General features: G+C 48.0%; 1 protein-coding gene across 1 annotated transcript in view; it reads left to right on the plus strand.

The window, feature by feature from the left end:
- Positions 1-14879, plus strand: part of LOC116828284 (trifunctional purine biosynthetic protein adenosine-3-like) — a 44182-nt gene extending 29303 nt beyond the window's left edge. Inside the window, exons 16-21 of the mRNA XM_075063803.1 lie at positions 4647-4850; positions 5850-5999; positions 8701-8834; positions 12107-12248; positions 13811-13926; positions 14598-14879. Coding sequence (XP_074919904.1) covers positions 4647-4850; positions 5850-5999; positions 8701-8834; positions 12107-12248; positions 13811-13926; positions 14598-14879 — 1028 coding nt within the window. The remainder of the gene's footprint in view (positions 1-4646; positions 4851-5849; positions 6000-8700; positions 8835-12106; positions 12249-13810; positions 13927-14597) is intronic.
- Positions 14880-15182: the final 303 nt, after the last annotated feature.

The raw sequence follows: 15182 nt of genomic DNA on the forward strand, positions 1-15182 counted from the left end.
TTCTGCTTCTGCTTCAGATTGACATGTTAAAAGCTTGGTAAGGCAGTGAAATGCTACACTTTGGGATACAGTCTACATATAGCTAATACAGTGTTATGGAAAGGCAGTAGTTTCTCCACAGATAAGGACGCATCTCGGTTTCCATTACAAGTCTGATCTTGGCCACCAGACAAAAGTCCACAGAACTGAACATCAGACATAACATTAACACATCATGTCTGTAGCTGAGATAAAATTTCTCTCAGATTTTAAGTAACTTGACCAAAGCATCTATAAATTACAAGATATTAAAAATATAGGTGTTCAGCAGAGTCGACAAAGTCTTCTAACTTCATTCTCTGTCCTTCAGTAGAATGAAAATAGAAAGGAAAGAAATGAAAACCCGAGTTTACTGTTTTCATTTAGTTGTGCCCAGGATCTAAGATTAGATGATAAAATTCTAATTTTGAAAGTTATTAGAAATGTATATAATTATGTCAGAATGGCATGTTGGCTCTGTCAGCTTAAAAATAGGCCATCAACTGACTACAGGAGACAAACTCATTAAAAAAGAAAAGTCTCTAGTTCTCTTCCCGTGGAGATACTTTTGCAAGGGAGGCTTGTCAATAGAGAAATGTTCTAGCAAAGCTGGAGCTAATTAGACAAGTTTGTAAATTAAAACACTGAAAAACGGTATTCGTCACAGTTAGAATATTCTATCTAAAACACTTTTGCCAGATCTCAGCTTGAGAATGGCCAGTAGGAGATAAATAAAATTAGGTCTGTTGGGTTTCTCACTATTTGCAATATGGTTCACAGGACGAAGCTTCTGAACTTTTACAGTCAAGTTTTAAAGGTTAGTAAGTGTTCAAATAGGAACTTGAGAGGGGCACAGCAGGCTATGACAACCATTACAGTGCTCCTGATGAGCCTTGGGAAAATCAGTAGGATGCTGATGAACTTTACAAAGTATGCTGACGGCTGGCTCAGCAGCAGTGCACCAATTCACCCTTCAGTGCACACAGTTACCCGTCATAAAGTGTATGGCAGTGTTTCCCAAATGGTGGGTCCTGATAGAAGGTTTAGATGAGTCGTGAGGCCCTAGGTAAATATACACTTGTCCAGCTTCATGTAGAGGGGAGACCTGGGGGCGGGGGGTTGGAAAATGGCCCTGCCTCACACTCTGACTGCAGCAGTGGCACCTCTCCTGCGGGGCTGGGCCCAGCTCCCCACCCCAAGCATTGAGACCCGGCATGGGGTCACAGCGCCACTCAGGTTTGGCCTGGCTGTCTCTCCCCAGTAGGCTGACCAGACAGCAAGTGTGAAAAATAAGGACAGAGAGTAGGGGGTAATAGGAGCCTATATAAGAAAAAGACCCAAAAATCTGGACTATCTCTATAAAATTAGGACATCTGGTCACCCTACTCCCCAAGCCTGAGTGATGCTACATCCCTCCCAGGCTGAGCCCTGTGAGACAGGAGGCACCGTGTCAGTGTGGGTTGGGCTTGGCCTCTAGCCCCCCTTTTCCTACCTCCTGTCCACACGGGGCCAGTATTTGGGTTGGGTTACCAGCAGTGCCAGGTTTGCAATGGCGCTAGTGGCTCCATGGAGCCAGTCCCATGCTCAGAAGGGGCCTCAGTCTGCTCCGCTTGCACTGCGCCCCGAGACCAGTCAGCCTGCTGGCTCCCCACCACCCACCACTTGCTCCTCAGGCCAAGGACACTTCTCCACCCCCTGACCCCACCCCTCTGCTCCTCTCTACCCCCTGGCAAGACCCCAGTGCACCTCTGGCTCTGGACAGTCTCTACTTCCCAACACCTGGGGGCCCCTCCTGTCTCCCCGGAGCTGAGCTGCCTAGGACTGGTGCAGAAGCCTGGCCAGTCTCAGCCAGGTGTGTGCGGGGTGACAGTATGGGGGGTTGCTTGCCTGGGCCCCTTCAGGCAAGTAGGTCCTGAGGGAGCCCGGGCAGAGCAGGCCCTGGCCTGGCTGATTACACCACTCCTGAGGGGCCAGAGTGATTCCTGGCCCCGGGACCAGTTCTGGCTGCGCTGCTGGCTCAGCCTGGCAGACACAATCACCTCCAAGCAGTGCTGGTGAGTGTGGCCGGGAGGCAGGGGGTGGGATGTGGGTCTCTGGAGGGTGCTGGGCTGTGAGGTGGCAGGGAAGAGCTGTGTGTTGGGGCACTAGGGAATGGAGGTTCCATAGGGGGTCCATGGCAGTTGTGCTCGGCAGGGCTGTCCTTAGGCATATACAGCTGCGTAGGGCACCTGAAAATCTGGGGCACCACCGGGACAGCAGGTAAGAGCAGGTTGGCTCCCACACACCCAGCACACCCAGCAGTCTCCTTAGGCAGGGGCCATATTCACAGAGCCAAATGCACCTGCGCATTCTGCGTGAGGAAGAGGGTACAGGGGTCTCTGCGGGGAACTGTGACTCTCCGCTGCTGCGAGGTGAGCTGGGCAGCTCAGTATCCTTTGGTGCCTCGTCCCTCCCCTCTGGGCTGCGAGCCCAGGCTGCCACAGCATCTGCTGCATACGAAGCTCAGTGTGTGTCAGCATTTGGCAGGGGGTGTCTTCTGGGGGTCTGCAGGCAAGGGTGATGGTGGCTGTGCCCCAAGTCGGGAATAGGGGCACCAGTTTAATAATACTGTGTATGGCTCTGTAACGCGGTGTCGCCAGGGCTCGACCCTCCCTGGGGAGGAGGGGAGCCACACCGGCCTCGACCCGTCGTCCAAGGGCCTCTGTCCTCGGGGCTGCCGTCAACAGTTCGGGCAGTTCGGGCCCTGTGGGCGGGACCGAACAGCAGCACAGTCAACGGGGGGGCCAGCCCTTGGTTCGGGCGGGGCACTAAACCCACAATTATACCAGCTCCAACCCTCCTGGTTCAGGGTTGAGTGGTCAAGAGTTTAGGTAGCTCGGGTCCTTTGGGGCAGGATCGAGCAGTGGCACAGTCAAAGGGGGCCCAGCCCTTGGTTCGGGCGGGGCACCAAACACACAGTTATATCAGCTCCGACCCTCCTGGTTCAGGGTGGAGCTGTCAATAGTTTAGGTAGCTCGGGCCCTTTGGGGCAGGACCGAGCAGTGGCACAGTCAAAGGGGGCCCAGCCCTTGGGTCAGGCGGGGCACCAAACACACAGTTATGTCAGCTTCGCTTAAATGGCCTCCTTAGGCCGGGGAGAGGGGGATTCTGCCACCCGGGGAAGGGTGGCAGGGGGAACGCAGGCCCACCCACTCCACTGCATCCCAGCCCGGGGCCCTGGTAGCGGCTGTCACCGCTGAAGGTGGTCAGTGGGGATCCTGACCGCAACACACTGACATTGGTATCGGTACATCTGCAGCCTGACTAGAGTCGGCTGCCCCCGGGCTACTTCCACTATTCCCCTCCGTGCCTACCTGGTCCATGGTGTCAGCTCCTGGGAAGTCCAGCACCATAGGTTCCTCCCAGCCAGGGCTGGGCGGCAGGTCCGGCAGCTCCCCCGGGAAGTCCGGCCAGGCTTGCTCCGGGGGCTCCTCAGGGTAGCAGCAGGGACGGGGCAGCTCTGGCAGCTCCTCGTCGTAGAGAGCGCGGGGAAGCTCTGGCCAGTCAGGGCACCGGCCTCGGGCCTCAGCAACTTCCCAGTCACGAGCACCTGCTGGCAGGTCTGCTTCTGATGGCGGCTGGGCTCCAACTGAGGGCTGAGGGCCAGCTTTTATGCTTCCAGGTCGCCGCTTGACCCTCTGAGGTGCGGGACTACCGCTCAGTGGCCCTGCCCCTATAGGTGACTGACGGGGCTCGACCCTCCCTGGGGAAGAGGGGAGCCACATCACCTCGTTACAGGCTCCATAAATCCTAAGAATGGCCGGGGTGGTGAGGCTGTGGGCAGGGAGGCACTGGGCAAGGGTGGTGTTGTGCAGGGTGCTGTGCATTTGGGGGGAGCTGGGGGAGGTGCTGGGCATAGCAGGTCCAGGAGACTCTAGCCATAGGGAATTGGTGGGGGAAGGTGTTGCGGTGTTGGGTGGGGGGGCTGTGTGGCACAGCATGGGCCCGCCCCCCAGGGAAAGGGGCAGGCTGGCAGCACAGGGTTAGGTGGGCCACTGTGTGTCTGGCAACTGCCGGTTTGTAAATAGTGCCCCAGCCATGCCATGCCATGCCCCATTGCCTCTGGCTTGCTCCTCGCTCCGGGGACTGACGTCCCCGTGCCATGCTCCATTGCCTCCATGGGGGCCCACAAATATGTTTGGTGCCAGGCCCACAAAAGGTTAATCCGGCCCTGTTGGAAGGTGCACAAATGTAATGGTGTGTCACAAAGAAAAAAAAGGTGCAGTGATGGTTTGCCTATTAAAAATTTGGGAAACAATGGTCAGTAGCAAATTCCCCTGCTCTCTGAATCAGTCACTTTGAGCCATCTGCACAGCACAAGGCAACCCCTGCACTTTCCACGGTGGGTGTAAATGCCCTGGGGCTTGAGGTTTCTGACTGACCTGGGACAAATGTCTCTTTGCTCTATCATGGTTCATCTACAGCAGTATGTTTTCAATAGGCTGTTCAATAGTTCCCATAACTTTTGATGCGAGTTGCACAGGAAGTTTAGCTGCCCAATGCTTTTAAAAGGTAGAGGATATTATCGATTATACAATGGTTTATATCCAACCCTTTTGCTGATCTATAAACATTCCAACCACTTTCAGATGCTTATAGTTGGCAAATACCTGAAATCTTCTCCTGGCTCCAAACAGAGGGAAACCTTTCAGAAGAGGAGATGGCCCGAACGTTTAATTGCGGGATCGGTGCTGTCTTGATGGCAGACAAGGAGCTGGCTCAGCAAGTTCTGAAGGATGTACAGAGGCATGAGGAAGCCTGGCTGATTGGAAATATAGTCCCAAGCCACACAGGTTACTAGGCCTCTTAACTTCAAATAAGAAAAATGGAATTCCATTCATTAGGGCCTGATCCATCGTCCACTGAAATAATGAAAAGCCATTCATTGATTTAAATGGGGTTTGGACCAGGCCCTTAGAGATGCCCTATTTAAGTTGTAAACCAACACAAAGTAGATCATTAAGGGTCTATTTCCTGGTGGTTCTGAGCACTTATTAGGAGACAACATGCTTTCACATGCACGTCTCCTCAACTCAGCACCCTGCAGAACTGGGTCCTTCATTCTTCAGTATAGATCAAGTGAGAAGTAATTTGCTACTAGAGATGGACTTTACTAAGTCACTGGACAGATATTCCTGTAAAACTGCTTGAGACTTGAGGCAAATCTCCCTAGTGTTTACAGGCATATAAGTACTACTTATGTTATGACTGCAATAAAATCATATTTCTTTGGGTCATATTTTACGAACATGTTGTCAACAAAACTCCCATATGACAATAGCAGCAGTTATTTTGTGCAAATTTGGTGGGTAGAAGGAGGCTTCTATTACATGCTTGTGGATCTGCCAAGTGGTAGCTAGATCATCCCTAGTTAGGTGACTCTCCGTTAAGTAATTCCATCCACTTGGGTGTGCATGCAGTGAGACTTTCACCAGGCCCTTTATGATCCGCAAGCAGCAGCTTTAGTAAGGGAGATACAAGGAAGTTTTGGTTCAGTTGAGATCACTTTTAGCATCCCCTGTAGGGCAGTACGAGGTGGGGTGGGGGACGACTAAGAGAAAGGTTTGATATGGGATGGAAGAGATCTGTTAATACATCTTTACTATTTTAGGTCCCAGTCTTGCAAACTGTTACATGTGAGTAACTTTACACATGAACTTAATGAGATTAGTTAAATTATTCATTTCTATATTTCAAATATTGGATAAGTGTTGATGTTAGCATAAATTATAACTGATAGGTTTGCTTAGTTGATTCTAAATAGAAAAGTATTTTGATATTTTACTTTGAAGGATCTTCTCATGTCAAAGTCAAGAATCTCCTTAAAGCCTTGCAGTTAAATAGATCCCAGTTTCTGCAGAATGCTGCTGATATGGATCGTCACCTGCATGTTGAGCCCCCAAAAAGCAAAGTGAAAGTAGCTGTTCTCATTTCTGGAACAGGTGAGTTTGCATTTTTAAGTGCACAGGATGACATCAAATTCAGCCCCACCATAAGCATTTACATCTCCATTTACTTCAATACACTTGTACCTTCTTAAACCCGAACTGAATTTGACTCAAGATCAAAAAGATGTTCTGTGCTAGCCACTAAAAAACATTACTTGTGTGAAACAGGGTGGGTGGCCCTTCTATCAGCAGATAAGTCTTAGACTACATGTGACACAGTTGTCTTGCCATCCCAGATGGAGAGAATGAATTAGTCACATGACAGCCAGTCATTACACTAAAGCAGCCTTCTGGGAGGGTAGAAAAGAGATCTAGCCAATGGGGGACTGCAGAGTGAATCTACAAGAAGAGAAGTTTCCTGCAGTGGTCCCCAAGGAAGGAACTTGGGGCTGGGTAGAAAGACCCAGATGGAAGATTTGTTTTCTTTTTTGGGAGAAGGCCAAAAAGGCAGGCCAGGCCTTGTCTTCTCCATTGTCTCCAAGGACAAAGGAAGAGACAATACCTCGAGGAGGAGGGGCACAGCTTAAGGCTCAATGGAAGAGTTTTTTGTGTTTGTTTGGAACTTTGTTAATAAAACCAGATCCCTGGATGGGCTGTTACTGGACTTGTGAGAGTCTCTTTTTTTTTTTTTTTTTTAGTTATTGAGTATTGAAGAGGGGAAATTGAGGTAGGGGACCACAGAGCCACCCTTGACTACAAGGGGGCATGCAGAAGGCAACTGATTTTGTTGCATACTGCTAATCCACAAATTCTTTAGTCTTTTTCCATTTGCATGCTTGTTAAAGCAGATAGTATTTTAATGCATCCAAACACTTTCATGAAACATACAAGGATTAGATCACTTAGGTGACGGTAACACATTGTCACTACCTTGCCAAATCAAACAACACTCATGTTCGTAGTGACCACAAATTATTATCTAATGGCTGTTTGGTGAACTGAAGTAGTGCTCTGTCTGATTCTCAGTGGACAGAAACCACCACCACCAAAGCTGGCATTATAGCTGGTCCCCCTACTGTCACTCTCAGGGCTGGTCTACACTAGAAAATTAGATGAACCCAGCTATGTCACTCAGAGGTGACAAAAATCCACACTCTTGAGTGATGTAGTTTAAGCCAACCTAACCCCTAGTGTAGAAATACTAGGTCAATGGAAGAACTCTTCCATCAATGTAGCAACTGCCTCTTGGGGAGGTGAATTCACTAAAGTGATGGGAGAACCCCTCCTATCTCTGTAGTGTCTACACTGAAGCACTACAGCAGCCCAGCTGTGCCACTGTAGCATTTCAAGTCTAGACAAACCCTCAAAAGAGGCCAGGGATTGAATACACACGGAGACTGAACTGTGCCTGCACCCCAGAGAGGCTCCCTCCAAGCAGGTCATGTCTGAAACATGTTGCTATAGTAGTGGGGGGAGAAGCTTATACTGGCTACGGCTGTGGTATTCCTGTTGTATGGATAAACAAGACTTTGATCTTGAAGGTCGTCTACCTGGCACAAATTTCACATATAAAAATTGAAAAATATTTAAAATGATATAAAAATAGTAAAAGGGGATAACGTGGTTAGCAAGATTTCTCCATATTATGGAAATCCAGAATGTGTAGCATTACAGAGGGGTGAAATATAGGATAACATGAAAAGGACTCAAAGCTCTTTGAAAACAGGAATTCAAAGGAGATTGCCAAAAATATGAAGAAAACAAGGCATTGTTCAATAACAGCCAACATGGAACACTCCTAACTGTTGTTTATTTAGGAGCAGATGTTATCCCCAGTGCCCTCACTCAGTAACTTTGCTAGGCATGGGGAAAGGAGGTGAATCCTCCCCTTAAATAATAAAGCATAGTAGCTGGAGTAATCTGTATAACATTAGTACCTCCTGCCACCCTACTCTTTCCCGGTGCACATCTGCAGCTGGACTCTGTGTACTTTGTAGTGAGCTTTCCCTAGGTTCCAAGACTGGCCCTCTATGCCTCTGGATGAGGGGACAGGCTTTGCCCATTAATGTGTCTGAGCTCTTCTGGTCACTTATTGTTCAGAGATTGTTACAATATCTATGCCAATTTTGGAGCCCTGAAAAGGAAAGCCGGTTGTATTATTGCTTTTTATGATGCTGCAGGCATTCATCCCCCAAAGGGTGATAGCTAAGGCTACATTTTAGTCATGGGTATTTTTAGGAAAAGTCATGGACAGATCACGGGCAATAAACAAAAATTCACAGCCCATGACCTGTCCATGACTTGTACTATATACCCCTGACTAAATCTGGGGGCGGGGGGGATGCAGCCTGAGGGCTCTGTGTGCTGCTTCTGCCCTGAGTGCTGGCTCTGCAGCTCCCATTCCCTGGGAACCATGGCCAGTGGGAGCTGCAGGGGAGGTGCCTGCAGGTGGAGGCAGTGTGCAGAGCCTCCTGGCCATGCCTCCACCTAGGAGCTGAGCAATAGCCCTGCTTCCGGGGAGTGCCCCAAGGTAAGCGGCACCCAGAGCCCTCACCCCCTCCCATGACCCAACCCCCTGCCCTGAGCCCCCTCCCACACCCACACTCCTGCTGCTGCTGCTGCGGGAGGAAGGCACGGTGGCCCGACACTGCCGTAGCATCGACCAGTGCAGCTAGTCCAGGGCCAGTTAATTCACAAAGTGAGTAAAGTCTTCAGCATCCTGTTTATAAGACTTGTTCTTCTCTTTTAATTTGAGGTACAAACCTTGCGGCACTTATCGCATATGCCAGAGAACCAGCAAGCTGTGTACAGATAGCTCTTGTCATCTCTAATAAGTCTGGAGATGTGGAAGAATTGAGAAATGCAGCCCGGGCTGGGATTCCCACCAGGGTAAGGACATCCATTTCCTTTCAGTCACCAGAGAAACAGCTACTGCTTTTACAAATCTGGAACAAGTTTTCACTAATAATTCTGGCCCCACATTTATTTAAACTTACGTTAAGTTGCTAGCTAAAAGTATACATCAATGACATCAGATAGCTATGATCAAATCCAGAATCTTGTAGGACCTGATCCAATGCTCACTGAAATCAGTGGAAATCTTTCCATTAACTTCAATGGGCATTAGGACCCCAACTGAGTGAAGGATTGAAGTGTGTGCATTGAAATCAATGGGACTTTAGATGTGTGCTTGCTTTGCTGAGCCCCAGGCAGCTTACACCTTTAACTGAAAAGAGGAAGAAGAAATCCGTAAAGCATCATTTTTTTGGACTGCATCTGCACACTTTCCCCTCCTATGCTGCATTTATCCATTGGCTTCTTGAGCATGTAGTGAATATCTGCATAAGAAGACCTCCTGTCTCTCACACCATCCCCAATTACTTTCAATAGCAAATGAGTCTGATTCTGTTGTTGTTGTTATTATTAAGCAGAACTTCACTGCCCAAGGAGTCCCATTGATTTCAATTGCATAACAGGCATATAGTAGAAAGAATTGCACACAATGAAAATAGTGATACCATCTAGAGCAGGGGCGGGCAAACTTTTTGGCCTGAGGGCCACATTGGGTTTCTGAAATTGTATGGAGGGCCAGTTAGGGAAGGCCCAGCCCCCGACGCCTATCCAACCCCTTGCCCCTGCTTCTCGCCTTCTGACAGCTGGGACTCCTGCCCATCCAACTCCCCCGTTCCCTGATGGCCCGCTGGGGACCCCTGCCCCATCCACCCCCCCCCACTCTCTGTCTCCCACTCACCCCTGGACCCCCTGCCCCATCACCCCGCCCTCCTTCCTGATAGCCCCCCTGGGATCCCTGCCCCATCCAACCATCCCTTCTCCCTGACTGCCCCCAGACACCCCACCCCTGACTGTCCCCTGCCACCCCATCCAACCCCTCTTCTCCTTCCTGACTGCCCCCCAGGGACCCCTGCTCCCATTCAACCCCCCTGTTCTCTGCCCTCTGACTGCCCCGACCTCTGTTCACACCCTTTTCCCCTGACCACCATCCCAAACTCCCCCGCCCTCTAGCCAACCCCTACTGCTCCCTGCCCTAGCCCCAGGACAGGCAGCCACACCGCACAGCACAGAGCACCAGTTCAGGCTGGGCTCTGCAGCTGCGCTGCCCCAGGAGCTTGCTGCTCCGCCACCCAGAGCACTGTGCCAGCGGCGCAGTGAGCCACGGCTGTAGGGGGAGGGGGAACAGCGGGAAGCGGCTGGGGGCAAGCCTCCCAGGCCAGGAGCTCAAGGGCCGGACAGGACAGTCCCAAGGGCCCCGGATGTGGCCTGTGGGCCGTAGTTTGCCCACCTCTGATCTAGAGACTCCTGACTTAAAACATAGTGAGCCAAAAACATGTTCTTATAATAAAATTTAAGATCCTGAACCATGCTCTGTTCATACAGCTATGCCCAGACAGTAATGAAGGACATAGTAGCATTTAGTGGTTCTCCCATGCAGCTGAAAGTTTGAGCTAGCTCCCCCAAACTGTTAAACTGGAGGCACCTTAAATTTTCTCCAACAGTCTATAGGCTCATGTCTGAAAAATGTGCGTTAAGGGCCTTCAAAAGGTTTTCATGGGGACGAGGAACACTGCTCCATCACCTGTATTGATAAAAGTGGTCTTTTAAACTTGATAAAAGGGGTCTGTTTTGGGACCGGCTCTGTTCAATATCTTCATCAAAGACTTAGATGTTGGCATAGAAAGTACGCTTATTAAGTTTGCAGACGATACCAAACTGGGAGGGATTGCAACTGCTTTGGAGGACAGGGTCAAAATTCAAAATGATCTGGACAAATGGCAGGTAAACCAGATGAAATTCAATAAAGACAATGCAAAGTGCTCCACTGAGGAAGAGACAATCAAGTTTCAACACAGACAGAATGGGAAAGACTGTCTAGGAAGGAGTATGCAGAAAAAGTTACTAAGGGTCATAGTGACCACAAACAAAGGATCAACAGTGTGAAGCGTGCCAAAAAAAGCAAACATGATGCTGGAGCATAACAGGTGGTTGTAAACAACGACACAAGAAGGTCATTCTTCCGCTACTCGCACTGTTAGGCCTACTGAGTATGTGTCCATCTGGGCAACAACATTTCAAGAAAGATTGTGGAGAAATTGGAAGGAGGGTGCAGCAAGAAGAGGCAACAAGAAATGATTAAAGGCTTGAGAAAATTGACCTATGAAGGAAGGCTGAAAGAAACACCAGTTCTTTCTAGTTTAGAGAACAGAAGAAGACTGAGAGGGGGACATCGAATGCAGTTTCATGGTATGCTAAAAGGGTGTCATCCAAGGAGGAAAGGGAAAGAACGTGTTCACCTAGCCTCTAATGATAGAAACAAGAAGCAATGGTGGCTAAACCTGCAGCAAGGGAAGATTTAGGTTGGACTTAGGAAAAGTCGCTAACTGTCAGGGTAGTTAACACATCGGACTAAAGTGCCTAGGGAGGTTGTGGAATACTCCATGCTGGAGATTCTGGAGATATTTAAGAGTAGGTTAGATAAATGTCTATCAGGGATGGTCTAGACAGTATTTGGTCCTGCCATGAGGGCAAGGGACTGGACTCGATGACCTCTCAAGGTCCCTTCCAGTCCTAGAGTCTATGAATCTATGAATTGAAACACTTTCCTTGGGTATCTGGGTTTTGGTCTGGAGTAGGGAAGAACACGATCTTCGCTCATCTTACACACAATGTCTGATCAGTCCAGTGTCTTTTAAAATACACTCCCTGTTACACAAGTCAATGGCTGTAAAATGATGGTGCTGCTTTTGGTGAAACCACATTGTTTTAAAATAAATCTGTTAACTTCATATGCATTCTTCATGTGCATCTGGATTCAGGATAGGAGTAAGAACTTTGTCAATCATATCTTCTTACATGAAAAAATCACTAGAAAACTCCCTTTTAAGGAATTCTGCTGCACTGGCTGGCAGGTGAACTTAGATGATGATATAGATCTTTTCCATTTCTGCTTCCTATGATTCTGTGAATTGCAAACACCGATTGATAGTACACATGAGCACTAGCAAGGCTGTAATAACTTTTTAAAAATACTGGTATGTTTTGGCATGGGCCATTTTGATTTTCCTTTGTTCTCCAAGTAGTTACCCTCATTCTTACACATTGAGTCACCTTTTAGTGTTTTGGCTTTGGTTGTTTTAATATTTTAGGTAATTGACCATAAATTGTACGGAAGCCGCTCTGAATTTGACCACACAATTGACAGAGTCCTTGAAGAATTCTCTGTTGAACTGATCTGTCTCGCAGGATTTATGAGAATTTTGTCCAGTGCTTTTATCAGAAAGTGGTATGGTAAGAAATGAGAATAAACAATTGTTAGTAATAGCTGTAAAAGAGGCATGAAAAATATCAGTGCTTGTGGCCCATTCAGGAGTCTGGGGGCTTATCCAGTAGCACACAGCATTACCACTACAGGGCAAGATTCTAACACCTTTTGTCATATTGAGTAGCGCCGTCTTCTGCATACAGTTGTATTTAAATCAGTGGGGAGTATCCTGTGCTTTCATTCATGTAATTCATTCACTCAAATCAATGGGACTTTGCAAAGGGTAAGATATTACCCAAAGAGCTAAATTGTGCCCTGGGTATTGGGGTGGCAGAGGGGCGAAGAGGAAGGAAAGCAGGGTCCCCAGAGTCACTAAGTTCCTCCCACCCCAGGCTGGTGGCTGAAAAGGGCTGGGGAGCAGGTGGAGGGTTGGTTCTGTTCACTGAAATGCACCTAGTGGCATAGCTGTGCCCGTGCATCAAAGAGCACACGCTGTGCTGGGTATAGACCTGGGGCAGTTACTCTTTGCCAAGAGTAGCAGGGGAACTGGGAGTGAGACTGAATTCTCAAGTCCCTCCTGAGCTGCTCTATGAGCAGCACAACAATGCACTGCCCCTTACCCAGGGCTTGAGGTATAACCATGATGGAGCCTAGAGTGAATCAGGCTATTAGAATCTGACCCACAGGGTATATCTACCCTGCCTAGGTCATCTGACCTGGACTATGGGGCAAAAAATTGCATTGTAGATGTTTGGGCTAGGGCTGGAGTCCAGGCTCTGAGACCCTCCTCCTTGGGGGTTTTCGGAGCCTGGGCTCCAGCCTGAGCCTGAAAGTCTACACTGCTATTTTTAGCCCCATGATCCCGAATCAATTGATCCAGGCTCTGAGACTCAGTTCTGTGGGGTTCTTATTGCAGTGGAGATGCACTCATAGAGACCAAGGTTCCAGTCACAGAGGCTGGGAATGCACACTCTCTAGCCATCGACCCCTCTGTCCTGTTAAAAACCGTCCAATTCCTCAGGCCTCAGTGAGAGGTTACTCCCTTTTTATTCAGACTTTACTCAGACATCTCCTCCCAGCCCTGCCTCCAGGGGAGTGATCTGTGTCACACTTTCCCATCTGAAGATTACTGCTGTCTCTGCACTGGCACAATAGCATCCCTACAGAGTGGTCTCTCTCTTTCCCAGCTCCCCTTGTGCACAGAGTTGTGAGCTGGGTATGCAACTTAGGAGGTAGAGGGAACCTTCTGACCCCTTCCTCCTATCTGTGACCATGGAGGACAAGTTACTCTTGCCTTTATCTCAAACCTCATTTTGCTCGGCTTGCAGCAGCAGCTGTACTTCGCTATCCTTGGCCCTGGAAATGTAATATTTCCTAAACGATTTCCTCAGATCCTAGCCCCAGCATCTCTGCTTTTGCATTTTAACCCTTGTGCACCTTAGTAAGTTCTGATTGCTGTTTGGAGCCTTCCAGATTGTGGAATGAGCTCTTGCTGACAAATATTTTATTAATTGACTATCATCTATGTTTTTTATTTTAAAAGAATTTCAGCTTAAATTTTTGTTCTATTTTTTTAAATGATTTTTAGGTAAAATTTTGAACATTTGTCCATCACTATTACCTTCAGTCAAAGGAGGAAATGCGCATAAGCAGGTGCTACAAGCAGGAGTCAAAGTCACTGGCTGTACAGTACATTTTATACTTGTAAGTAGTGTTCTGCTTCTAAGAATTATTCTAACTCTAGGCAAATGATTATTGTATCACAATAACAAATGCATAAATGTTATCCAGATAATATCAGTGTAATGAACTTGTACCTGGAAATACTGGAATTATTACCAATAAAATAGGAAGAGTTGGAAGTTAAATTTCTGTAGGAAGATTAGTTTATGAATAGGAATGTGCAAAAATGTGCCCCAGTCCATTAAAGACCCAGTGCATGTTTTACCCTATGCATGTGAATAATCCCACTGATGCCCTTCCCAAGTGATCCATTCCTTTAGATCGCCTTATCTCTATTGCTCTCTTCTCATTCCCTCCCTCACCCTCCTTCCCTTCACGATAGAGGTATGTCCCAGTCTTTTCTATCCTGAAAAACTATCCATCAACTATCTTTCTGCATCTCTGACATAACCCCCATCTCTCCCTTTTATCTCCACTCATCAAATGTGTGGTCTGCAACTGATGCAATGAATCCATCCCTTCAATTTGCCTTCTGCCATCTCCACACTACTGAAAATGTCCCTACTGACCTTTTCCTGGTCAAATCTCAAGCCCTTTACACCATCCACATCCTCCACCTTGGCCTTTCTGCTACTTTGGATGCTGTCAGCCATCTTCTCCTAACAACAGATTTATAAATATCTCTCACTTAGGAGGAAGCTAATACAGGAGCAATAATTCTCCAGGAGCCTGTCTCTGTGAACACAGATGATACCGAGGAGACCTTGTTGGAAAGGGTGAAGGAAGCAGAGTGCCGGGCCTTTCCCATTGCTTTGCAGCTGGTGGCCAGTGGAGTGGTGCGACTAGGAGCAGATGGTAAAACCTGCTGGAAACAAGGAACCGAAAGCTTGACTCATCATGAAAAGCAAGATTGCATTTCCTCCACTACTACTCTGAAGCCACAGCAGTACAGTAGGCTACAGTCAAATGCATGAATGTTCTACTCATTGCTCACTGGTTTTTCTCTGTCTGTTGTTTCTTCTATCCTGATTTCAGGCAGACCGGTTTCATATTTTTCATTCAGAACCGGAGATATATCTTCCCCAATCTAAAGTTACAGTTCCTTTACTAAATCAGTGTTGGAACCTAAATTACCACATGTTGGGTTCATGCATGTTCAGCTGTTTGTTAAAGGAATATTTTATATATATATATATATAAAATTCCCCTCTCACCCCTATGGGTGGTATGTGTCTTCCTCAACCTCGGGTCCTCTACCAGAGGCCTGGGAGTTTGAG

Source organism: Chelonoidis abingdonii, chromosome 1, assembly GCF_003597395.2.
Source record: "Chelonoidis abingdonii isolate Lonesome George chromosome 1, CheloAbing_2.0, whole genome shotgun sequence".
NCBI lineage: Eukaryota > Metazoa > Chordata > Testudines > Testudinidae > Chelonoidis > Chelonoidis abingdonii.